We start from the raw sequence: 23,959 nt of genomic DNA on the forward strand, positions 1-23,959 counted from the left end.
TTGGCCTATTTTTAATGGAAATATTATTAAATACAAACTTATTTTGTTCGATATCAAATTGTGTCAGAGCGAGGTGGTTCAGTTGCTACCCGGTAAATTTAACTGGTACCTATCAGCTAGAACAAACTCACAAAAATAATTTGAGGTTGCTTCCGCTGGAAAATAACCTAATTAATTGTAGCGGACTTATTATCGTTCCACTTTAATTGGTTTATTTTATCATAGTTTCCTTGATATGGTTCATATAAGTACCCCGCAAGACTCCTCTTATTTTGCTATTCGCAGAACATACTCGTAGCAAGTGACTTCGATAAAATAATAAGTGGATATTTTAGTAGTTGCTATAATTGTTACTATGACTTTCTGTAAAAGTGTGCTATTCACGATTGCAATCGCAATTTTTTGCGGTGAGTTTTTTCAATTTTTATTTGTTCTGTAAAATATTGAATGCTTCACTTATCATTTGAGCTCCTGCTGTCCAAATAAAAGTGTATTTTTTTTACTTTATCAAGCAATCCTTAGAATAAAAATGCAGGATTTTTTATTTTAATAGTACAAAAATAAAAACAAGAGCGTGCCGGACACGCCCAAAATAGGGTTCTGTAGCCATTACGTATTTTATACGAAATCTTCCAAGTTTAGGTATATTTATACCTTAGGCTGCTATTTGCTCATAAACTACTAATAATTCTCAAGCAAACTTAGCCGTTATAGTTTTCCTTGAAAGTTTGATATACTTACTACCATCCTGATTTTTTTCAAATTTTTCCACCCACCGGTTTAGATTTGGGGGGACGCTCGATTTTAATAAAAATTTGCACTTTAAAGTTGAATATATCGCAAACAAACCACCCTAATGGTTATAAAAGACCAATCCAACGATACCCCACACTATATATAGGGTTGGATGAGAAAAAAAAACACACCCACTTTTACGTTTATTGTACCATTTTGTCGGCATAGTTTATATTACAAAATTACAGCTTTCTAGCATTGATAGTCCCTGAGCAAAGCCGCGGACGGACGGACAGATAGACAGACAGACAGACAGACATACAGACAGACAGACAGACATGGCGACACTACAAGGGTTCCGTTTTTGCCATTTTGGCTCCGGAACCCTAAAAACGGTTAATTCTAGCGTTTTTAATGATAATATATCGGATAACACACGTCTGAAATTGAGTTCTCGACAACCCGAGCCGCCGATTCGCGTTGGTCCCAGCTGAAGGGTTACGGATTAGCCCGAAACATATCGAGCTAAACTCGATTTCAGACGTGAGTTATTAGATATATTTTAATTTATGATGAGTGGGGGTTGGTCATTGTAGCGTTCTAAGGGAGAGAGGGAGGGCTGTTTAGCAATGGACATCTAATAATGAACAGTGAGAATCCACTTCATCTGAAAATAAGACGATCATCTTTTCCTCGGGAACAATGCAAATTTCCTGGATAAAAATAATCCTATGTCCGTCTCAGGATGTCAAGAGTGAAAGCGTAAAAACAAACATACTCAAATTCGCAATTATAGTAATACTAGCTGTTGCCTGCGACTCCGTTTGTAAAGAATTCATTTATCGTTATCGTTATTAACGAACACGAGAATTATGAAAATTTTCGGGATATAAACTATTTTTTGTCCTTAACAGTGTCTCGAACTATCTTTATATCAAATTGAATTGTATGCAAAAGTAAATACGAAGCTCTCGGCTCTGAATACAACTTTGTCCCGTTCGGGGTTGAGTCATTAGGTCCGTGGGGCCCCAACGCAAAAATTCATTAAACAATTATCCAAACGGCTTTTGAATATACCACAGGGGACCAAAGAGCTGGCAGCTTCCTCGCACAACGCTTTGTGCTTTGCGAAAATTGCTATGTACCTACAGCGAGATTGGGTCCATGCCGCGGGAGATACTTTTACATTTTTTTTCTAGTTCTAGTTTAGATATTAGTTTGTTTTACTTTTAGTAATAATTTTAAATTAGTTTAATTTACTTGTTACATGACAAATTACAAAATTTAAATTAAATCTTTTACATTGTAACAATATGGGAATCAAATGAAAGCTAATAATTAGCCCATTCTAAATATATACGGGTTATAATACTTTTAATCTACTATTTCACAGAAATACCAAAAAAGTATAAAATAAAAACATTAAATTTAAAAAATCAAAAAACCCGACTGCCTTAAAAACTAAAAGAAGAAAATAAGTCTAGTGGTCTAGAACTATCAAGAAGCTCATTTAAGGTTCAACAGTCGGGACCCATTACGAACATTTTTTGAGCTGGTTACGATTTGAGTTTTTAAGGCAGTAGGGTTTTTTTTTTTTAAATGTGTGCTATTGCACGAATGCACTTTTTTTGTCTAACAAACGCCCTAATTACATCGAATGAGTTCCCCCAGAGCAGGAGCCCATAGTTTAATAATGATGTCGTGTCGTGTCGGCCTGAAACCCTCGTATGTTAATGACACTCGTCGGGATTGGGGGATATGCCCACATTCTGCATTTGTATCATAAATAACTATTTTGTGTGCTTCCAGTTGCCGCCAAGCATATTAGAACAATGCAACAATCATCTGACATCCTCCCAGATGGATATGTAGGAGGTAACATATTATTATATAAGTAATACATAATCTGTGAATATTTAAAGTGTCTAACTTTTACGGCTTAAGAGATAAAGCCCTGTGACAGACGGACGGACAGACAGACAGACAGCGGAGTCCCAGTAATAGGGTTCCGTTGGCACTCTTTGGGTACGGAACCCTAAAAACGTTCGTGAATTAATTTTGCAAGAATTTTCTATAAATCCCATATCTACTTCGGAGCTTACAAAACAGTGCAAAGGACAATTTTATTAATTGTGTGTTGTGTTTGCAGGTGGAACGCCAGCCGTGGTGGGCCAGTATCCCTGGATAGTTCGCATCAATAGCTATAAACGTGGAGCTTTGTATCTGTGCGGTGGTTCCCTCATCAGCGACCGCCACGTCCTCTCCGCCGCTCATTGCTTCTTCGAAGTCCAAAAATTAACTGAGTAAGTGACACAGCTCTTTATACAGGTTATGCCACGGCTATGCCACATGGAGGGAAAGTATCTTAAATATTCTAGATCTATTTTACTAAAAGAAGACTTCATTTTTAGGGTTCCGTAGTCAAATAGGAAGCCTTATAGTTTCGCCATGTCTGTCCGTCTGTCTGTCCGCGGGTAAGCTCAGAGACCGTTAGTACTAGAAAGCTGTAATTTGACATGAATATACATATCAGTCACGCTGATAAAGTGGTACAATAAAAGAAAGTAAAAAAACTTTTTTTAAGGTACCTCCCATAGACGTAAAGTGGGGGTGATTTTTTTTTCTCTACTAACCCTATATTATTGGGTATCGCTAGATAGGTATTTTAAAACCATTTGGGGGTTGCTAAGACAATTTTTCTATTCAGTGAGCTGTTTGCGAAATATTAAACTTCAAAGTGCAAATTTTCATTGAAATCGAGCGACCGTCGTCCTCTAAAATCTAAACTGTTGGGTGGAAAAAGTTGAAAAAATTCAGAATGGTAGTAAATATATCAAATTTACAAGAAAAATTATAGCGGCTAAGTTTGCTTGAGAATTATTAGTAGTTTAAGAGTAAATAGCAGGTATAAAATATACCTAAACTTGGAAGATTCAGTACACAATACGAAATCCTTAGCAAAATATTATTTGATTTTTTCGTAATGGCTACGGAACCCTATATCCTGGGCGTGTACGACACGCTCTTGGCCGGTTTTTATTATTTTTAAACATCGCTCGCTGCAGCCTAAACAGCTAGACGGATTTTAACATATGAGGTATCATTAGATTCGTCATAACTGTCGGAGTGACATAGGCTATATAATATTTCAATATGCGAAAAAAAAATATGGCGGAGGAATGAAAAAAAAATTGTATTGTAACAATATGGATATCAAATGAAAGTTAATAATTAGCCCATTCTAAATATATATAGTTTATAATAATTTTAATCTACCATTTTCACATAAATATCAAAAAAGTGTAAAATAAAACATTAAATTAAATAAATCAAAAAAACCCGACTGCCAAAACGAAAAGGAACAAAAAAACTCTGTTAAGTAGCTAATTTAAAGTTCAACAGTCGGGACCCATTTAAATTGTGATGCTCAAAAACTCTTAGTAATGGGTCCCGACTGTTGAACTTTAAATTAGGTACTTAACAGAGTTCTAGAGCCCACTAGACTTATTTTTTTCCTTTTAGTTTTTTTGTCTATTTCTTCGTTACCGCAAGGATTTCAGATCTCCATGTCTGTGTTATTAACTTATGTTTCTGTTACAGCATTAAAGTCTACCTGGGTGAATATAACTATGATACTTTCCCGAGAGATTGCGTGGAAGGCAAATGCACGCACAATATTATGTTACACCCGGACAAGGCCTACGGTTATTATTTCGACAACATAACGTATAACAACGACATAGCCATACTCAGACTCGAAAAAAGAGTTCAGCTATCTGGTAAGTTGTAGTAGTATAGACCCCGTTATCAAGCGGGCAGTTTGGTGGCTACTACATTAGTGATATGCAAGAAAATAAAAAACCTTTTTAGGGTTCCGGAGCAAAAATGGCAAAAACGGAACCCTTATAGTTTCGCCATGTCTGTCTGTCTGTCTGTCCGTCCGCGGCTTTACTTAGGGACTATCAATGCTAGAATGCTGTAATTTTGCACGAATATATTATATGTAAACTAGGCCGACAAAATGGTACAATGAAAAATTAAAAAAAAATTTTTTTAGGGTACCTCCCATAAACGTAAAGTGGGGGTGATTTTGTTTTCTCATCTAACTCTATAGTGTGGGGTATCGTTGGATAGGTCTTTTAAAAACATAAGGGGTTTGATACGACGATTTTTCGATTCAGTGATTTGTTTGCGAAATATTCAACTTTAAAGTGCAAATTTTCATTAAAATCGAGCGTCCCCCCCCTCTAAAATCTAAACCAGTGAGTGGAAAAATTTGAAAAAATTCAGGATGGTATTAACCCACACTGGACCCACGTGGAAACTATGGTCCAAGTCCTCTCATTCTGAGAGGAGGCCTGTGCCCAGCAATGGGACGTATAGAGGCTGGGATGATAATGACGAAGATGAAACCTAAGCGTATTAAGAGAAGTCTCTTCGTTCTATTCTCCATACAAACGTAGTCCCGGTCTCATTTGAAAACTAGGCAACAGAAATAGATGAAATTTTATAAGTATGGACTAGACGCAATTAGTTATCTATGCCTGTGGTTTTTCAGAATTTTCATATATAAATGTGTAATATCAGAATTACAGGAGCTCAAAAGTCGACAAAAAAAAAGATGTCAACTTTGCACGAGAATTACAGACTGAGACTAATAAAGCATTTTACAAAAATCAAAAAAACCACAGGCATAGAAAATATAGTTAATATCTTGATTGTAAAATAACATTGATTTTTGTGCTGTACTTTTCGTATAATATAAGGACAACGAAACCAAAATTCAACCGCCCAAATCTTGAAAAGCCTACAGTTATCTCGATATAAATTACGGACATCGTTGCGGAACGCAGGGGGGGGGGAGGACGACTGCGAGTGCTTATGTCACGAGCGATAAAGACAGCAATAAATATCCCAAACGAATACCTAACGCGGCCGCGCGGCCGGCAGGGAAACTCCTCTTAATAAATGATAATAGTGTGCATACATGCATCACATAAATCTACTTGCAAAGCTTTACAGGTTAGAGAAGTTCGAGACGGCGAAGTTATTCCCCTCACTGAAGGCCCTTTCCACCTTCTCCTTCTTACAATGCCAAGCTGTATGAAAAAGCAGGGTCAATTTAGTAAAAACGCCATTCATCCCAGCCTATATACGTCCCATTGCTGGGCACAGGCCTCCTCTCAGAACAAGAGGGCTTGGGCCATAGTTCCCACGCGGGCCCAGTGCGGATTGGGAACTTCACACGCACCATTGATTCGCTTCGCAGGTTTGTGCAGGTTTCCTCAGGATGTTTTCCTTCACCGCCAAGCTCGTGGTAAATTTCAAACGTAATTCCGCACATGAATTTCGAAAAACTCAGAGGTGCGAGCCGGGGTTCGAACCCACGACCCTCTGCTTGAGAGGCGATAGGTCAAACCACTAGGCCACCACGGCTTTATAAAAACGCCATTACTGACAATAATATTAGTTGTTTCTAGACTCGCACTAGATTCTTTTCAAGTTTAATGCAGCGTATTATTCTTAGCAATCCTTTTATTTGCCTTTCAGATACCATTCAACCTATTCCTTTGCCAACTTTTGACCCAGAAGATACGTACCCTGGCAAGATAGTTCGACCGTCCGTGGTGATTGCTGGATGGGGATGGAACCACAATTTAAAAACTTCTAACGTCTTACTATCTGCTGAAATCAATATTTTAAACAGAACTATGTGCACAAGAGAACATGGGTATATGCCGGAAGGACATTTCTGCGCTGGAGACCCTAATGGTAACAGCATGTGTCCTGGTGATTCCGGAGGTCCTCTGGTGATGCTTCACGAGAACAAGTATTATTTGGCCGGCATAGTCAGTTACACGAAAGAATATCAAACCTGCCCCGTAGACTTTGGATACTTTACTAACGTTTACAAATACAAAGAGTTTATTGAGACGGCTCTTAACATCAGCAGGAATTAAATATAGTTTGTATCTTGATTAGATACAAATCCATACTAATACTAATGTTATAAATGCGAAAGTGTGTGTGTTTGTATGTTTGTCCGTCTTTCACGCAGTAACGGAGCGACGGATCGACGTAAATTTTGGCATAGAGATAGTTTATGGGCCCGAGAGTGACATAGGCTACTTTTTATTCCGGAAAAATCCGAGGGAACAGCGTGCAATAACCGAATTAAACGCGGGCGAAGCCGCAGGCAAAAGCTAGTTGAATATAAATATTGTGAGATTCTTGTATGATTATACTTTCTTTGAATAAATGAATATATATATATTTGTTTTTTTACGCTGATAGTAACCCCAACGAGAGTGATTTGAATGACTAAATACCTAATGAAGTATATAACTTATACATACGGCACTACATTGAAAAGACCTGGCGCACATATTGATATGCTAGAGCTTTAATAATTATGTTTCTTAGATACACTTCATTTTCAACTATTTATATGATGAACTGGACTACTTTTTGAAGGACTGGCCCATGTATGTAATGAACAGAGAGCAAAGGAAGTATCGGGAGGGGCGTTCAGCAGTAGGACATAATATGCTAGAAATAAAAACTCATAAAATAAATACAATAATAAATAAATATCACGGGACAATTCACCTAGTCCCAAAGTCCCAAAGTAAGCTTGTGTTATGGGTACTAACCAACGGATAAATATAATTATTTAGATAGATACATACTTAAATACATATTAAACACCCAAGACCCGAGAACAAACATTCGTATTTTTCATACAAATATCTGCCCCGACACGAGAGTCGAACCCGGGACCTCAAGCTTCGTAGTCAGGATCTCTTAAGTACCACTGGGCCATCTGGTCGTCATAATAATAAATTCCCTGGTTCCTAGTCTTTAAATACTTAAACGATACATCATTGCGTCATAAAGGTATTTTTCTACTCCTATACTCTACGCTCACATCGTAACTCACGCTACTCACCATTTTTGACCACCTGTTATACAACTGTTGCAAAATATTATTAAAGTGTCTGGAGCTAACATTAAAATCTCAATTGAGGACAGCCGATTGCCTGAAGTCTTTACTACATTGCACTTTTTATACTGGTTCAATGTTTGCAGATAACAAAAAACCGGCCAAGAGCGTGTCGGACACGCCCGAAATAGGGTTCCGTTGCCATTACGAAAAAATTAAGTATATTTTTCTAACGATTTACGTATTTTGTACGGAATATTCCAAGTTTAGGTATATTTTATACCATAGCCTGCTATTTACTCTTAAACTACTAATAATTCTTATGAAAACTTAACTGTTATAGTTTTTTTTTTCGGACGGACTGTTGCTGTTAGCCTCAGACGGCTTTTACAGCTTACCGGAGAGAGAGCGAGCAACCAGATGGGCTGCTCAGCAAGTGGGTAATTTAAACTTAGCATGCCAAAGGGACTCTTATAGTTTTCTTTGTAAGTTTGATATACTTACTATCATCCTGATTTTTTTCAAATTTTTCCACCCACCGGCTTAGATTTTTGACGCTCGACTTTAATAAAAATTTGCACTTTAAAGTTGAATATTGTGCAAACAAATCATTGAATCGAAAAATCGTTTTCGCAACCCCCTAATGGTTTTAAAAGACCTATCCAACGATACTTCATTGGATGAGAAAAAAAACACCCCCACTTTACGTCTATGGGAGTACCCTAAAAAATTTTTTTTTTGAATTTTTTGTTGTACTATTTTGTTGGCATAGTCATAGGCATAGTTTACATATACAAATACATATTCGGGCAAAATTACAGCTTTCTAGCATTGATAGTCCTTGATAGATAGAAGCCGCGGACGGACAGACAGACAGATAGAAATGGCGAAACTATAAGAGTTCCGTTTTTGCCATTTTGGCTACGGAACCCTAAAAACCTTCAGATGGCAATAAGCTATAATATTTATTATTAAAAGGACAATCTTGACCTGTATTTGTATTTAATCAGGGAGTATGCCCAGTCAAGTGCAGCACAATAGCCACCTGTAATAGTAAACTAGAAGATCCGAACTTGAAAAAATTAAAACCATTTTTTAACCCCCGTCGCAAAAAGAGGGGTGTTATAAGTTTGACCGCTATGTGTGTCTGTGTGTGTGTCTGTGGCACCGTAGCTCGTAAATGGGTTTACCGATTTGAACGCGGTTTTTTTTATTGAAAGCAAGTTTTCTAGCGATAGTTCTTAGACATTGTTTGAAGTGACAAAGTCGTTCGATGGTTTAGCCGTTTTTGAGATATTGAACTTTGAAGTGACAAGGTCGAGGGTTTTTTCAACTTTTGTTGTTTAGGTTACACAAGGAATGTTGTAAAGAATCAGCACACCGAATGTTAAAGAAACTAAACCAATTTAATACTTAAAATCAGATTGAAATCAACTGCACTAAGCACTAACGGTTAAATCTCACCTCATAACTGGTAAAACCATGTTATGGCAGTATGTCAATTGGAAAATTAGCATTTATGAGGGTAATTTACATAAGTATTGAGTATTTAAATTAATTCTAAAGTATTTCAGGGTGGCGGTATAAAACGCACGGGTATTAGAATTTCACTCGCTATGTGACTGTGCATCAGAAGTCATGTTTGAATTTAGTTTAATGTTCACTGTGCTCCAATTATGTCTAAGTTCTGGTAAGCTTTTTGGATCTATTGAGTTAATCATCGCATTAATATAAAGATCGCATTTTTCGGAATTCTCGCTAGTCGGATTTTTACTCTACCACAAGAGCAAAGCGTGCGTGTGTATGGCTCGGCTCACACCAGAGATGTGTGCGGATGTGTTGAGGGGAACGTATTTTTCATGAACCAAAAGAAAAGCTTCATTTTGAACATAAAACTACCGTGAGACCCACTCATATTAAATGATATTATAACGGATAACTCACGTCTTAAACCGAGTTTAGCTCGACATGTTTCGGGCTATGTTCGGGGACTCAAGTCGTCGTGCGAGCAGAGCGGTGGCGCGTAGTGTGCGTGTTGCGGCAGCCGAGTCGCGTGCTCCTGAGAGGCAGGGCTACGAAATAGCCCGAAACATGTCGAGCTAAACTCGGTTTAAGACGTGAGTTATCCGTTATAATATCAGCTTCATTTTGCTATCGTAGCTCCGCTCACTTGTTTCTACTAGAGCTGTGTTGTGCGAGGATAGGAAAATGAAGAGTTTCTACTGATTAAGAGAAGTCTCTTCGTTCCATTCTCCATACAAATGTAGTCCCGTTCTCATTTGAAAACTAGGCAACAGAAATAGATGAAATTTTGTAAGTATGGACTTGACGTAATTATCTATGCCTGTGGTTTTTCAGATTTTCATATAAATCTGTAATATCAGAATTAGAGGAGCTCAAAAGTTAACAAAAAAAAGACATCAACTTTGCACGAGAATTACAGACTAATAAAGCATTTTTACAAAAATCGAAAAAACCACAAGCATAGAAAATATAATGAATATCTTGATTGTAAAATATCATTGATTTCTGTGCTATACTTTTCGTATAATACGAGGACAACGAAACCCAAAATTCAAACGTCCAAATCTTGAAAAGCCTACTGCTATCTCTATATAAATTACGGACGACGTTGCGGAAGGCATGGGGGGACAGCTGCGAGCGCTTATGTCACGAGCGATAAAAACAGCAATATCCCAAACGAATACCTAACGCGGCCGCGCGGCCGGCAGGGAAACTTCTCTTAATGAAAAACATATTCCTCGCAACACATCCTTGCACACCTTTGGTGGAAATACATTCTAAGCGTGGAACGGCTAGGAGAGGATCGAGACGTGAAGAGAAACAACCGAGTGGACGTAGAGCCGCGGTCGTCCCAGCTACCGCTGGAGGGACGAGGTCTTGAAAGACCTTTTGGATCTCGGGGTCAATGGCTGGTGAGCTGGCCCAAGTACGTAAAGCATGGCGTAGTCTGGTGTTGGAGGTCAAGACCCATTTCGGGTCACTACGCCCTGTTAGTAGTAAGTAGTACAAGAGCAAAGCCGCGGTAATAAGCTAGTCCCGCTGATAAAATCGGAAGTTTATGAGGATTTGTTTGCGTGTGTAAGTTTTGGATCAAATTTGATTTGTAGGTTACTGTACGTCTGGAATTGAAATTTTTACCTAAAACTTATTTCGTTTACGAATACACGACATCTTTTTCTAGCACAAGATATCAAGCCGGAAAACCTGCCTATTCTGGATTTTGATAACTTTCCAACCTGGTGGGACTTTGGATCTCCCGATCCTTCTCATGATGAGGACAGAATAGTGGGAGGGCAGGAGGCATTCATTGAAGACCACCCTTACCAAGTGTCGTTCATTGTGAACAACTCTTATTTCTGCGGCGGGTTTATCGTTAGTGAAAAATATATATTAACAGCAGCGCATTGTGCACAAGAGTGAGTAATTGAGCCGTTGAGAATTTACGTAATAAAAAAAATCCTTTAACAAGTAGGTTTATAAATGAACCTTTCCGGGGCCTCCCTTTATGCTTACAGGGTCTATCTATATCCATCCATTCATTTATATCTAGGTACCTTACGGCTTACATAGATATCGATGCATCCATACTTCTGTACCACAACGGGTTCCCCTCCGCGCTTTTCCTATCAGTATTTGATTGCCAAACTTAAAGATGCATCAACCCTCTAACAATGCGAAAGTAACTGTCTTTCTGACTTATCTGTTACCTTTTCACGCTCTTTTAAACCGATTTAGACAAATATACCCTGGGAAAGACAGATATTTAGGATGATATTTTCACGAATATGTATCAAAAACTGTTGATATCTTACTATCATCTTTCCTTCCTTTTAGCGTGGATCCAACAACAGTGGTCCTTCGAGCCGGCAGTGCCTCTCGCAAAAACGGCACTATCATACCTATAGCCGAAGTAACACCACACCCAGAGTATGATGACCCCCCGTTTGACAAAGATGTAGCTGTCATGAAGACGGTTGATCCAATCACGTTCTCGGATACTATACAGCCGATAGACTTGCCAAAGATAAACCGCCCAATCAGAGGAGGCACGAAGATTATGGTCAGTGGGTGGGGAAGGACGAAGGTAATGTAGATTAAGGAATATCATTTTCATTTATTAAGGACTAGCCGTTACCCGCGACTCCGTCCGCTTAGAATACCTATATATTTCATGACTCTAAGCCCAGCGGTTGTTATTTCGAGATTTTATCCTTATCCCGTGGGAATATCGGGATTAAGAGTAGCCTATTTGTTATTCCAGACGTCCAGCTACCCACATACAACATTTCATAACTGTAAGTCTAGCGGTTGTTATTTACATATGTCATCCCTATCCCGTGGGAATATTGGGATAAAAAGTATCCTATGTTTTAATCTAGACGTTCAGCTTTCCACATACCAAATTAAATGCTTCTAAGCCCAGCGCTTGTTATTAAGAGATTTTATCCCTATCCCGTGGGAATATCGGGATAAAAATTATTCTGTTTTTATCCAGGTTATAAACTAACTTTTTGACAAATTTCATCTAAATCCGTCTAGCCATTTCAGCGTGAAGAAGTAACAAACATACTCACTCACTCACTCACAAACTCACTCATTCACTCACTCACAAACTTTCACATTTATAATATTAATAGGATTAGTGGGATGTTCAAGCAGCGTTTATAAAGACTGCTATGTAATTTATTAAAATTACGGACGTTCAGTTAATCCGCTGCGTGTGGAGCCGTAGATAGATGCCAGTTTATTAGTACATTGTGTCTTAAGGGCGGTAAATAAGGAATTACGAACGAGAGTCTATTAGAAGCCCGAAGTCGAAGGCTTTAATGAGTCGATGTTCGTAATTCTAGTACCGCCCGTGCGACATACAATGTTTTTCATCACATTTGCGAGTAAAATTGTATATTTGTAAAAGAAAAACTAATATTTTTTCAAAAATTGCCGATACCGCTGGCTGCGCTCTTGGCAGCGCCAGCTCCCTGACATCTCCCCGCCGCCCCCAAGCAGCATGTGCATGGCGTGCATGCAGTAACAAACTCATTTACCGACCTTGGGCTTCATGGCATGAAAATTAGTACGGGCAATGACTCATTTACCGACCACGGGTTTCATGAGAAGCACATTAAGGTCGAGGGTTTTATTTGGGGGGTTGCAAGCAAGGTAGCCTGCATGTTACGACACTGTTTACGAGCAAGTGTGATGAAAAATAAGTAAGATTAAACGTTGATTCCAGCAAGGCGCCTCCAGCATTCCTGAAAGACTGATGGACGTCGAGATTCCTGTAGTGTACTGGCCACAGTGCTACCTCTCATACCCGGGTACACTCACAAGGAATATGTGGTGCGGAGGAAATTTTTTCCTCGGAGGGCAAGGGACTTGTCAGGTATAATGTGATTATAATCTGCAACGATTCTGGGTCAAAAGGTGGTGAATGTAACTTGGATGATTCCAAGTACAGTTTCATCCCAGCCTATAAACCGTCCCACTGCTGCGCACAGTGTAGTTCCCGCGCGGGCCCAGTGCGGATTGGGAACTTCACACACACCATTGAATAGCTTCGCAGGTATGTACAGATTTCCTCACGATGTTTTCCTTCACCGTAAAGCTCGTGGTAAATTTCAAATGTAATTTCGCACAATGAACTCCGAAAAACTCAGAGGTGCGAGCCGGGGTTTGAACCCACGATCCTCTGCTTGAGAGGCCATAGGTCAAACCACTCGGCCACCACGGCCTTTTACTGTACTGTACCAAGTACAGTTTACAAAACGTTAATCAGTAAAACGCAGAACTGTGTATGTGTGTGTAGGTACGTACTGGCATACGACTGGGGCTCACTCACAAAGGACGATGGTCTTTTGAATAGGAAATAAGTAAAGGGTAAATAAATGGATTTCTTTTAATATTTAAAGCTGTTACGTCATGATTTCAAAGTGAAACGTTGCACATAAAAACGTTTAAAATTGTAAACTTTGAAAATAAAATCCAAATATACATGTTTTGGCAAGCCCGGTGTAGAGCACGAACAATCAATCAATCATTTATACGCTGTAAACATGGGGGTGTATAATGATCAATATAAAATTATGATACTCGTATAATTTCATTCAGCACTAGCTGTTGCCCCCGGCTTCGCCCCTGTTGATTTTTTTTATATTTCCTTCGATAAAAACCTTCTCCTAACAATAACGAACACAACAAAAAAAGAATTAGCGAAATCGGTCCAGCTGTTCCCGAGTTTTGCACTTAGCAACACATTTTACGATTCATTTTTATTTATAGAGAGATAACACTTTTATAATTTGGTATAATTTTAAAATGTAAATTTTCGTTTGATATAATTATCATTTGATGTAACACTTATTTAATCTAACAAACGTACGGTATAATACACATTTTGTATAAAAGTTATTTTTTATTATGTATCGAATGGTATATTTTGATATTTTGAATTATTTGTAACGATTGCAGTTTGCGTTTGATTTAAGGTTACAGCTCATTAGAGCCACCCGGCACCCGACCTGCAGGGCTACTACGAAACTCGAAACTCGAAGTTCGTATCGTACCGTCCCTCTCGCTCTCGTATTAAATAGTATAAGTGTCAGAGGGACCGCACGACACCAACTTCGAGTTTCAAGTTTCGTAGTAGCCCTGCAGCACCGCCTCGACTTTCGGTGTCCACTCGTTGTCAGCAGGTGGTCCATTCGCCGTCCGCGCGTGGCAACCTCGTTAGTGAGGCGATCCGGTGACGCTTCGAAGTTGATGTAGTGAGCGCATGCCCATACAAATCCATATGAACACTGACAAATAATAACCGCTCGAGGCGAGGCGGTGCTGGTCGGGTGCCGGATGGCTGTAATGAGCTATGACCTTTACCCTACCAATTTACTAGCAAACATTATATCCGATGTGAGAGGTCAAGAATCAACTATAAAGGAATATACTACTCCAAAAATTATTTTTTACAGGGTGACTCAGGAGGTGCTGCTATACAGGATGGGCAGGCGGTCGGCATAGTCTCTTTTGGGAGGGGGTGCGCGCAACCCCTCAGTCCCAGTGTGTTCGCAGACATAGCCGCTCCTACAATAAGGGAGTTCATCACCAAACATACGGACTTATAATCATCATCGTCATTATTCTAGGCGGAAGACGGAGACGTATTTTCCAAGGATCTTTATAATGATTGATTGTTGCCTACATGAGAATTTAATAAACAATATAATTAAATTATAATTATTTATACATATAACTAATCCTAAACAATGTAAAATTACTTAATGTAAGTACTCGTATATATATATAAAAAGTAAAATTAAAACTTTTGTTGTTGTTTAATTGTTTCTGCAGTGGTTGGTTACCTTTGACGACTTCTATATCGAATTTTGCAGGTGGTAGGACCTTGTGCAAGGTCCGCTCGGATTGCTACCACCATCTTGCTCGCTAATCCTGCCGTGAAGCAGCAGGATCTTGTGTTTCGGTGTGGAGAGTAAGACAGCCGGTGAAATTACTGGCACTTGAGGTATAACATCTTAGGCCTCTAGGTTGGCAACGCATCTGCAATCCCCCTGGTGTTGCAGGAGTCTATGGGCGGTGGTGGTCTCTTACCATCAGGAGACCCACTTGCTCGTTTGCCATCCAGTCAAATAAAAAAAAAAAGAATTGAATCGTCGAATCGAGTTTAGCTTGACATGTTTCGGGATAATTACTAGTCCTTTCTAGTTACACTATAGTTAGGATAACATTGGACTCTAGAAGTTCACAGAAGAGAGGTTCTATTTTTTGGAAGTCGTTAATGATGATGATAATGATTGAATATGAGTAGATGAAGTCATAATTTTGTTTACTTAAGTAGATTAATACGGTAATGTCTTACAAAATAACAAAATAAATACGAATTTTGAATAATATTAATTCGATTTATTTATACATAATTTAATAACTGTGTTTGTGGTTCTTTCCCTGTTTAAAATGTTCTACTCGTAGTTTTCTATAAAGCGCAGTTTTTTCAAATTTCATCAAATTTGGTGCAGTGCTTTTGTTGTGAAAAGTTAACTATTCGTATATGATTTAAGGTCATCACATTTTGATCCAAACTGGCGATTAAAAGCTATAAATAATGTACGGAATATTTCTTGAGTCAGCAATATTATGAACGTTCCGTTTCTTGCAGAATGTTCTTTACCTCTGCCTCTTTAGGTATTTTATAGGAAGACGTTTCTGTTTTTAACAAAATAGGAAAAGTTTTATATTGTATTTAAATTATTATATGAAAAATAGCAAAGTTAATCTCACTAATATTCATTATAATTGCGAAAGATTGTAAATATGTATTACTATGTTTGTTTGTTACCTACCACTTCACGTCTTAACTGCTGAACCGATTTAGGTAAAATTCGGTATACAGATAGTACAAGTCCCGGGGAATGACATAGAATCCTAGTTTTTATCCCGGAAAATTGCATAGTTCCCGTGGGATAGCAATAAATGGATTCTACGTGAACGGAGTCGCGGGCAACAGTTAGTTAATGAATAATTGAAACCAATATTGACGTCTTCGACATTTTAATTAGAATTAGGTTTAGACCGTATACTAAAAAAATGCAATTTATTGAATGACTTCCTAAAGCGTGCATTATAAATAACCTATTTCCTTCTGTCCATTCCTATAATGAACAGACTGTAGAGTGTAACTTAAAAACTATGTGGATTATGATATAATTTATATTGACTAAATAATTAGATTAATAAACTAAGTTAAACTGAACTAAAGGAGTCCCCTTAGGCAAGGTTCGGAAGATGCTGGGAGCGTGCCCTCTCGGATGTCTAAGCAAAATTTTCGAATATAAAATTTTATTTTTTAGTGTCAATTTGAAAAACATAGACAGATTTTTTAAACAATGTATGTTCTCAACATGTTCTCAAGTAAAAAGTAAGCCAAATTAGCTCTAGATTTCCAGGGCAAGATGTTGTCAAAATTAAACAATATTTAATTTAGTTAAACCAAATAACCACAATAAAAACAAATTTTATGTAACAAAATCAACAAAAACACTGAGAACACTCAAAACGCATCAACATTATGATGTATTTTATATACTGAACTAGCTTTTGCCCGCGACTTCGTCCACGTGGAATTCGGTTATCGCGCGCAGTTCGATGTCAGTTCCCTCGATCGGAAACCTCTAAAATTATCAGTGTTTCTCTACTATATTATGCATGTATTATACATAATATAAACCTTCCTCTTGAATCACTCTATCTATTAAAAAAATTGCAACAAAATCCGTTAGGTAGTTTTAAAGATCTAAGCATATTATTATATAGGGACAGACAGCGGGAAGCGACTGTTTTATACTATTGTAGTGATGATATAAAAGAAAATCATTATATATAATGCAGAACACACACAACCTACAGCAGATATGTCTGTCCACTAAAAGCACCTAGGGGATCGTCCTGGACATAGTCTCCAGTTGAATCACCTGGGGATTCTCATCATATGGGGGATCTGGGGGAAGACGAATTAACATAATCACCTAGGTGATCTAATCAGGTGGTCTTAGTGGATGCCGTGCAACGTGCAACCTACGGCTCTTCAACGCTAGCACAAGCTGTTACTGAGCCAGTGGTGGGCTATAATTTTGACCTCATTTGCATGCACTTTTCACTAGGTGAGATATGTATAAATCACGGAAAAAATCCTTAATCAATTTATTCTCATCATTTATATACCTTTGTACAACAATTAAATATACAATTTTTATTATAAAAACATACAATTCTAAGTCAATAAGCGAAATGATATTAATGTCACAAACTAATAACTAATACAATAATAATTTATTAAAAACAGTTATACATTTAAAAAAAAAGAAAATGACAAAAATCACGAAAAAAAAAGAAAATCGGAAAAAATTGTTAAGTTTATTTCGATTTAATGGCATTTTTAAATCTCTTAATAGGTAACACATTTTGAATTATTTTTATGTAGTAAACAATCTCGAAAAATTATTCGGAATATTATCCTGAATTTTCATTATTATTGTTCTAAGGCAGCCATACTCAACCTTTTTTTCTTTTTGTGACCCACAAATGCGTCGTAGCAATGCAATGGTGCAACAACAACATTTAAAGTAGAAATGGTTGATTTTCGTGCGACCCGCAGGTTGAGTATAGCTGTTGTAAAATCTCACATCCGCAACTCTATTGTTTCATGGCCCAATCAATCCATTTCATATACTTAAACACATTGGTGTAATAAGTAGCTTTGCTAACACCGCAAGTTTCGCCAGCCCAAGAAAAACTAACTAATCCGGACACATAAAATTTGTTCCTGTAATACATCATAAGCGGGCCACCGGAGTCACCTTTGCAAGAGCTTGTCCGCGTGTTAGGCTTGCCGGCGCACAAATGGGCTTCGGGATATTGATTATAGTAGACTTTGTAGCATTCCTGTCTAGTTTTAAGGTTGACTTCAGTGGCAAGTAAACTGTTAGATGTATGCTTTCCGGAGCTTTCGGTCCTCCCCCAACCAGCGACGGTGAGTGGTGCGTTTTCGTATCTGGGATCGTCGACGTCGAAAGGAGGCAGATTGATTGGTCGGATAAGGCCTGGAACAGAAGATAATAAAAAAGATTTAATCAAAAGCACTTCACATTTTTCAGCTCCATTTCCCAAAAACTACACCCTCGTGAAGCTGGCATGCATCGCTTGTTTAAATATCATACATAAATAATAAATAAATAAATATCACGGGACAATTCACACCAATTGACCTAGTCCCAAAGTAAGCTTAGCAAAGCTTGTGTTATGGGTACTAAGCAACGGATAAATATAATTATATAGATATATACATACTTAAATACATATTAAACACCCAAGACCCGAGAACAAACATTCGTATTTTTTATACAAATATCTGCCCGACACGGGAATCGAACCCAGGACCTCAAGCTTCGTAGTCAGGTTCTCTAACTACTAGGCCATCTGGTCGTCAAAATAATATATTCAAACTTTTTGTGTAAAAGTATCTAATTGATGGTGAACAACGAATTTAATTTAACAGAAGGCGGAAAGTGACAGAATACTGGTTTGCAGCAAAGATTCTCAACAGGGTTTCCAAACAGGGTCGCTTTGTAGCAAAACAAATACCCTTCATTCTCTATCTCGTGGAAATTTCTTTAAGTCTTTCCTTGTTCTTTGTCTACATCGTGTAAGCTACTTCTATGCAGCAGGGTTAAGGGATGTGTATTGTCTGTTTTTGTTTGTCCATTTTAGGTATACCACAAGCACTCTACTGCAACCACCGTTTAGAAATTGTTTATAAACTGGTTAAGGACAACGCACTTTGCTGCTGCCAAGAGTCGTCCAATAGCCAAAAACAAAAAAGTTGACGTTGAACCTTTAGTGTAGGTAACCCAGTTTCAATACGAATCCCAGATCTAATGATTCACGCGAGTAAAGCAGTGGCTAAAGACTAGTATTAAAATAAACACTTACTTATTAAACTGTCGAATTTCATGTCTCTAATTCTAGCAGTTGTATTTCTAAGATTTTATATCGATCCCGTGGGGAATTTTGGGATAGTCATCATCATCCCAACCTACATACGTCCCATTGCTGGGTACAGGCCTCCTCTCATAATGAGAGGGCTTGGGCCGCAATTCTCACGCGGGCCACGCGAGATAAATAGTAATACGTGTTATTCCAGACTTTCAGCTATCTAATCAGTACCTATTATTATTATCATCTTATTTTTACCTGTGTTGACATGTTTTGCGAGTTTTAACATAGCAATGTCGTTGCTGAGACTGTTCGGGTTATATTTTTGATGCCATGTGACTCTTGCGGGATGCGTCCTATGATTCACCGTGCATTGATTGTAGGCGTCACAATCCTTAGGGAAGCTGTTTCTTATGTAATCACCGACTGTAATTATGACGCTGAAAAAGAAAAATATTGTAGTTCAAGAAAGGCATAAAGTAGTGGTAGTGGGTGTAAGGCATAAAATAGTTTTAAAAAGTAGTTGTAGTTCAAAAAAGGTGTAATGCTCTCTAGGTAGGTGTAAAGGTGCTCGCTCTTAAGCGATAAGGCCGCCTATTGCTCACCTTGTAATATTTTTTTTCTGTGTATCTGTTTTCTGTATCGCTTACTATGTCTGGTGTACAATAAAGAGTCTTTGTATTGTATTGTATTGTAATGGCATAAAGTAGTTGTAAAAAGTAATTGTAGTTCAATAAAGGTGTAATGGCATAAAGTAGTTGTAAGAAGTAGTCGTAGATCAAGGAATATGTAATGGCATAAAATCAAGCCATTCCTATGCGCTGGACCAATTAAAGCCCTAATAAATATTCCTCACAATACTGCATCTTATAGAAGCGATGGCCAGATATGACTGACACTGACACAGAATTATCATTTCTTCACTTACTAGCTATATATGTCCGGATCAAATTATTTTAGGAAAAATTTGGTTCATACCAGTGCTGTTCATGTAAGATGATTATTTTTCACTATAACTTATTATAGAACAGAATATAATAGAATAGCAGACATTTATTCACATTCACAAAGACACACAAACACAACAAAACTAAAAAACAACAACAGCAAACACAAATAAAAGAAAAAGAAATACAAAAATTAAATTATATGATTTTGTGTGTCCCCGCAAAAGCGAAACGGCCGCTGACTCAGCATTATGCTGAGGCGTTAGACGCCTGCAGCGCTGATGTTCTGCCAGAACCGTCATTGACGTCCGTCCGTTATTGACGTTCAAATACGCCATGCATAATATGATTACATGGGATTCTATTTGCAATCCGGACGGACCTTGCACAAGGTCCTACCACCTGCAGGAAAAATACAGGCTGTATACTTACTCTTGTAATTGCCGCGCAGTGACGACGCAGTGGGCGGCCGTTAAGACGTGCTTGTCACTGATAAGCGAGCCACCACATTGGTTGTAATTGTTGCTGCCGTCATTGACTTTGGTGTCGATAGAGGTCATCCATGGGAACTCGCCTACCTGGACTGGTCGACCATCTGCGATAAAGAAAATGTTAGCCTGCTTGAAAAACTTACTATAATGCCGAGTTGTACAAAAACCCTGTTGGGTACCCGGCGAAAAAGATTGCATATCGGTAATCGGAAAAAGACAATTGGCTGTTCACGACTATTTCCGAACACTGGCGACCGTCCATCAATCATCGTATTTATTAAGTGATGATTTATATCAAATAAATACTGCACCTTTACGGACTTAATTAGTTAACGTCAAATTAATTACTTGTAAACTTCGGATATCTATAGATAGCTGTTGCAACTACTACAAAAAGGATAGTTCCCTCTTTTTCCTAAAGGTGCCATCGTAAAATTTGAAGTTTTGTTGGGTTCCAATAACTCTTTATTTTCATCTTAATGCGTCCGTACTCATTGCACCTGTACAACGACTGACAAAAGTCACATAAGTAAGTAGTGTGTGACAATGCTCTACGAAGTCGAAATTAGCCGAGTCGTTGAGTTTCTTGCCGGATTATTCTCAGCAGAGGTTTTTCCGAACCGGTGGTAGATTTTTTTGACATTCATAAGTGCATGTTGTAGCCTAAATTGAATAAAGATATTTTGACTTTGACTTTGACTTTAAGTCTCTTTCCAAAAACCGATATGCAATCTTTATGGCTGTGTAACTGTAGTTACGATGTTTAATGTATGATGCCTAGATGTCCCAAAGGAAGATCAGCGCAGAACTGCAAGACTGGCAGTTTTGAAACCATTTCGTGACATGCGTATTTTTATGAAATGTATTGTGAAAAAAAAAATGTTTGCCTTCTACAAAACTAGACGCGAGTCGCCTGGCAACCTAATTGAGTATTTAGCCATTCCTTATAAGGTCCCATCTGTTTGATCATACTAGGTAACCGCATAATCAAAAGCAGCTACCGAATACATACCTGACAAAGGATATTTTTAAAGCTAGTACTAAATTATGGCGTATCTTGAAATCAATAAGGTTCAATTTCCAACTCAATGCATGTGGTCGCTAAATCACCTCTACCTTATTAAAGATTAAAAAAAATGTTAGTTAACCTAATACATGTTGTACTTACAGGCTATATATCCATCCGGTGGTATATTTGATTCATTTTTTGCTTCAACTTTAGCTAGATTACTGATGATACCTGGAAACGTTAATTAATATTAATTATGAAATGTATTTTTTTTACTCGATCTAACGGCAATGTAGGGTAGTACAAAACCTATCTTGTATAGATTGTCGTATAAACCAAAAGATAGACATTTGTATCGTAAGAAGCACTTACCAGTTTTGGTAGGTCTTTCAACCCAACACTGAACGCTTAACAGTAGCGTTATAAAATAAATACTTTTCAGCATCATGTTACCTCTGTTAACCTTTACGATGTCTTCGGGAATAATTATAATTACTTCGCGCTAACGAATTTATAGAATGGATCCAGGAAAAAGCATTGTTGTTTATTATCACTTCAGTGCGATGCCCCAACGTAATAATGGGTTTTACGCAAGCAAAATAAATCGAAAACGTTTTCTGAAATAGCTCTGGTTTGTGGTATAGTACACGTACTTACACGAATGTCATACTCACCTATTGGTTTGGTAATTACGTGTATATTCTCAATTGAGGATAATACTATTTTTATTTGACGAACACATAAAAAAACCTGAATTGAATATCGTCACTACTTCGAAAATCTCGTATCTCAAATCAATATACGTATTTCGAAAAACTCAGAGGTGCGAGCCGGGGTTTGAACCCACGACCCTCTGCTTGAGAGGCGATAGGTCAAAACACTAGGCCAGCACGGCTTGAAACCATTTATTTCTATGAACTGTTATTACTTTTTTAAACTATTGCTAAATACAAGGTGGGCCCTGTATGTAACAGGAGCAAAAATTAAACCAAAGCTTCCACTGTTAATCTTGACCTAATTTAGTTCTACTTTTGAATTTTTTTTAACAAAAAAGTAAAACCGACTCCAAAAAAATAAAATATAACAAAATATAATGGAACCGACTACAAACCCTAAAATATGTTTCTAGGTCGGTACTAGCTCGAAGTCGGTGCCTTCAGACGGACCAGCAGGAGTGGGAACAATAGTCGTTCTACCTCACCTACAACTATGTTTCAATCAACTGCTGGGTCGTGCTGAGTACCGACTTCGAGCTAGTAGGTACCTACCTAGAAAAATATTTTCAAAGGTTTTACAGTCGGTTCCATTTTTGGTTATTTTTTGTTAAAAATTTTCTTTATTACACTTCTTTAGTATTCGTAGCCAAAGTACATCTCACAACGATTCCATGAAGCCCAAACACGGCTTAGTTCCGCTGTTCAACGGCTCGTCACCTTTCACGGAAGATTCCTTTTTCCGATGCAGAGACGTTCATGTTTGAGGAGTCCTGGTAATAATAATAGCGTGATAAGTCCCGTTTATGGTATTTTGACTATGAGTCCTGGTAACTTCATCACCCGTTCCATTCCACCATATGCATTACGATGAGCATAAATTGCTTGGCAACTGTGTTAAACTAATTTAAATTTAACCCGTGAAATACTTGTTATTGAGTAGTAGTTCCGTTGGTCAAATCTGGTCTTCATCGTGGACTTCACCAAATTATGATTTTCAAGAGCAAATGCACGAGTTACTGCTAGATTATCCAAATTACTATAGGTGTCCCTACAATATTTTTTTTTTATTCAACTGGATGGAAACGAGCAAGTGGGTCTCCTGATGATAAGAGATCACCACCGCCCATAGACACCTGCAACACCAGGGGGATTGCAGATGCGTTGCCAACCTAGAGGCCTAAGATGGGATACCTCAAGTGCCAGTAATTTCACCGGCTGTCTTACTCTCCACGCCGAAACACAACAGTGCAAGTACTGCTGTTTCACGGCAGGATTAGCGAGCAAGATGGTGGTAGCAATCCGGGCGGACTTTGCACAAGGTCTACCTCCTCGCCTGCTATATTTTGAAGAGTTCCCTCGATTTCCTTAGATCCGATCATCAGATCCTAATTGCTGCTTATTGACCTAATTGAAAGCATTCCTACGACGAAATAAAAAAAAAAATCCAATCGGTTCATAAATGACGGAGTTCTGACGGTAACAAACATAAAAAAATATATAACCGAAATATAAATATAACCGAATTGATAACCTCCTCCTTTTTTTTTGAAGTCGAGTTAAAAATAACTTATTGGACAAGCAATGTATGCGAAATC

At 38.0% G+C, this 23,959-nt stretch overlaps 2 protein-coding genes across 2 annotated transcripts; one reads left to right on the forward strand and one right to left on the reverse strand.

The window, feature by feature from the left end:
* The first annotated feature begins 262 nt into the window (after nucleotides 1-262).
* LOC141445405 (transmembrane protease serine 9-like) lies at nucleotides 263-15,021 on the forward strand. The gene is made up of 10 exons (XM_074111246.1): nucleotides 263-407; nucleotides 2,545-2,610; nucleotides 2,885-3,038; nucleotides 4,336-4,514; nucleotides 6,286-6,693; nucleotides 9,276-9,368; nucleotides 10,884-11,118; nucleotides 11,537-11,786; nucleotides 12,936-13,085; nucleotides 14,668-15,021. The coding sequence occupies exons 1-10, from the start codon at nucleotides 356-358 to the stop codon at nucleotides 14,818-14,820; spliced, it is 1,740 nt and encodes a 579-aa protein (XP_073967347.1). The 5' UTR covers nucleotides 263-355; the 3' UTR covers nucleotides 14,821-15,021.
* Nucleotides 15,022-17,612: 2,591 nt separating this feature from the next.
* Nucleotides 17,613-22,111, reverse strand: LOC141445656 (venom protease-like). Its single transcript, XM_074111510.1, has 5 exons — nucleotides 22,021-22,111; nucleotides 21,808-21,879; nucleotides 20,581-20,743; nucleotides 19,460-19,641; nucleotides 17,613-18,309 (listed from the first exon to the last, which is right to left on the reverse strand). Exons 1-5 carry the CDS (start codon nucleotides 22,094-22,096, stop codon nucleotides 17,903-17,905), a joined length of 900 nt encoding a protein of 299 aa, XP_073967611.1. The 5' UTR covers nucleotides 22,097-22,111; the 3' UTR covers nucleotides 17,613-17,902.
* Nucleotides 22,112-23,959: the final 1,848 nt, after the last annotated feature.

This window comes from Choristoneura fumiferana, chromosome 2 (assembly GCF_025370935.1).
Source record: "Choristoneura fumiferana chromosome 2, NRCan_CFum_1, whole genome shotgun sequence".
Taxonomy (NCBI): domain Eukaryota; kingdom Metazoa; phylum Arthropoda; class Insecta; order Lepidoptera; family Tortricidae; genus Choristoneura; species Choristoneura fumiferana.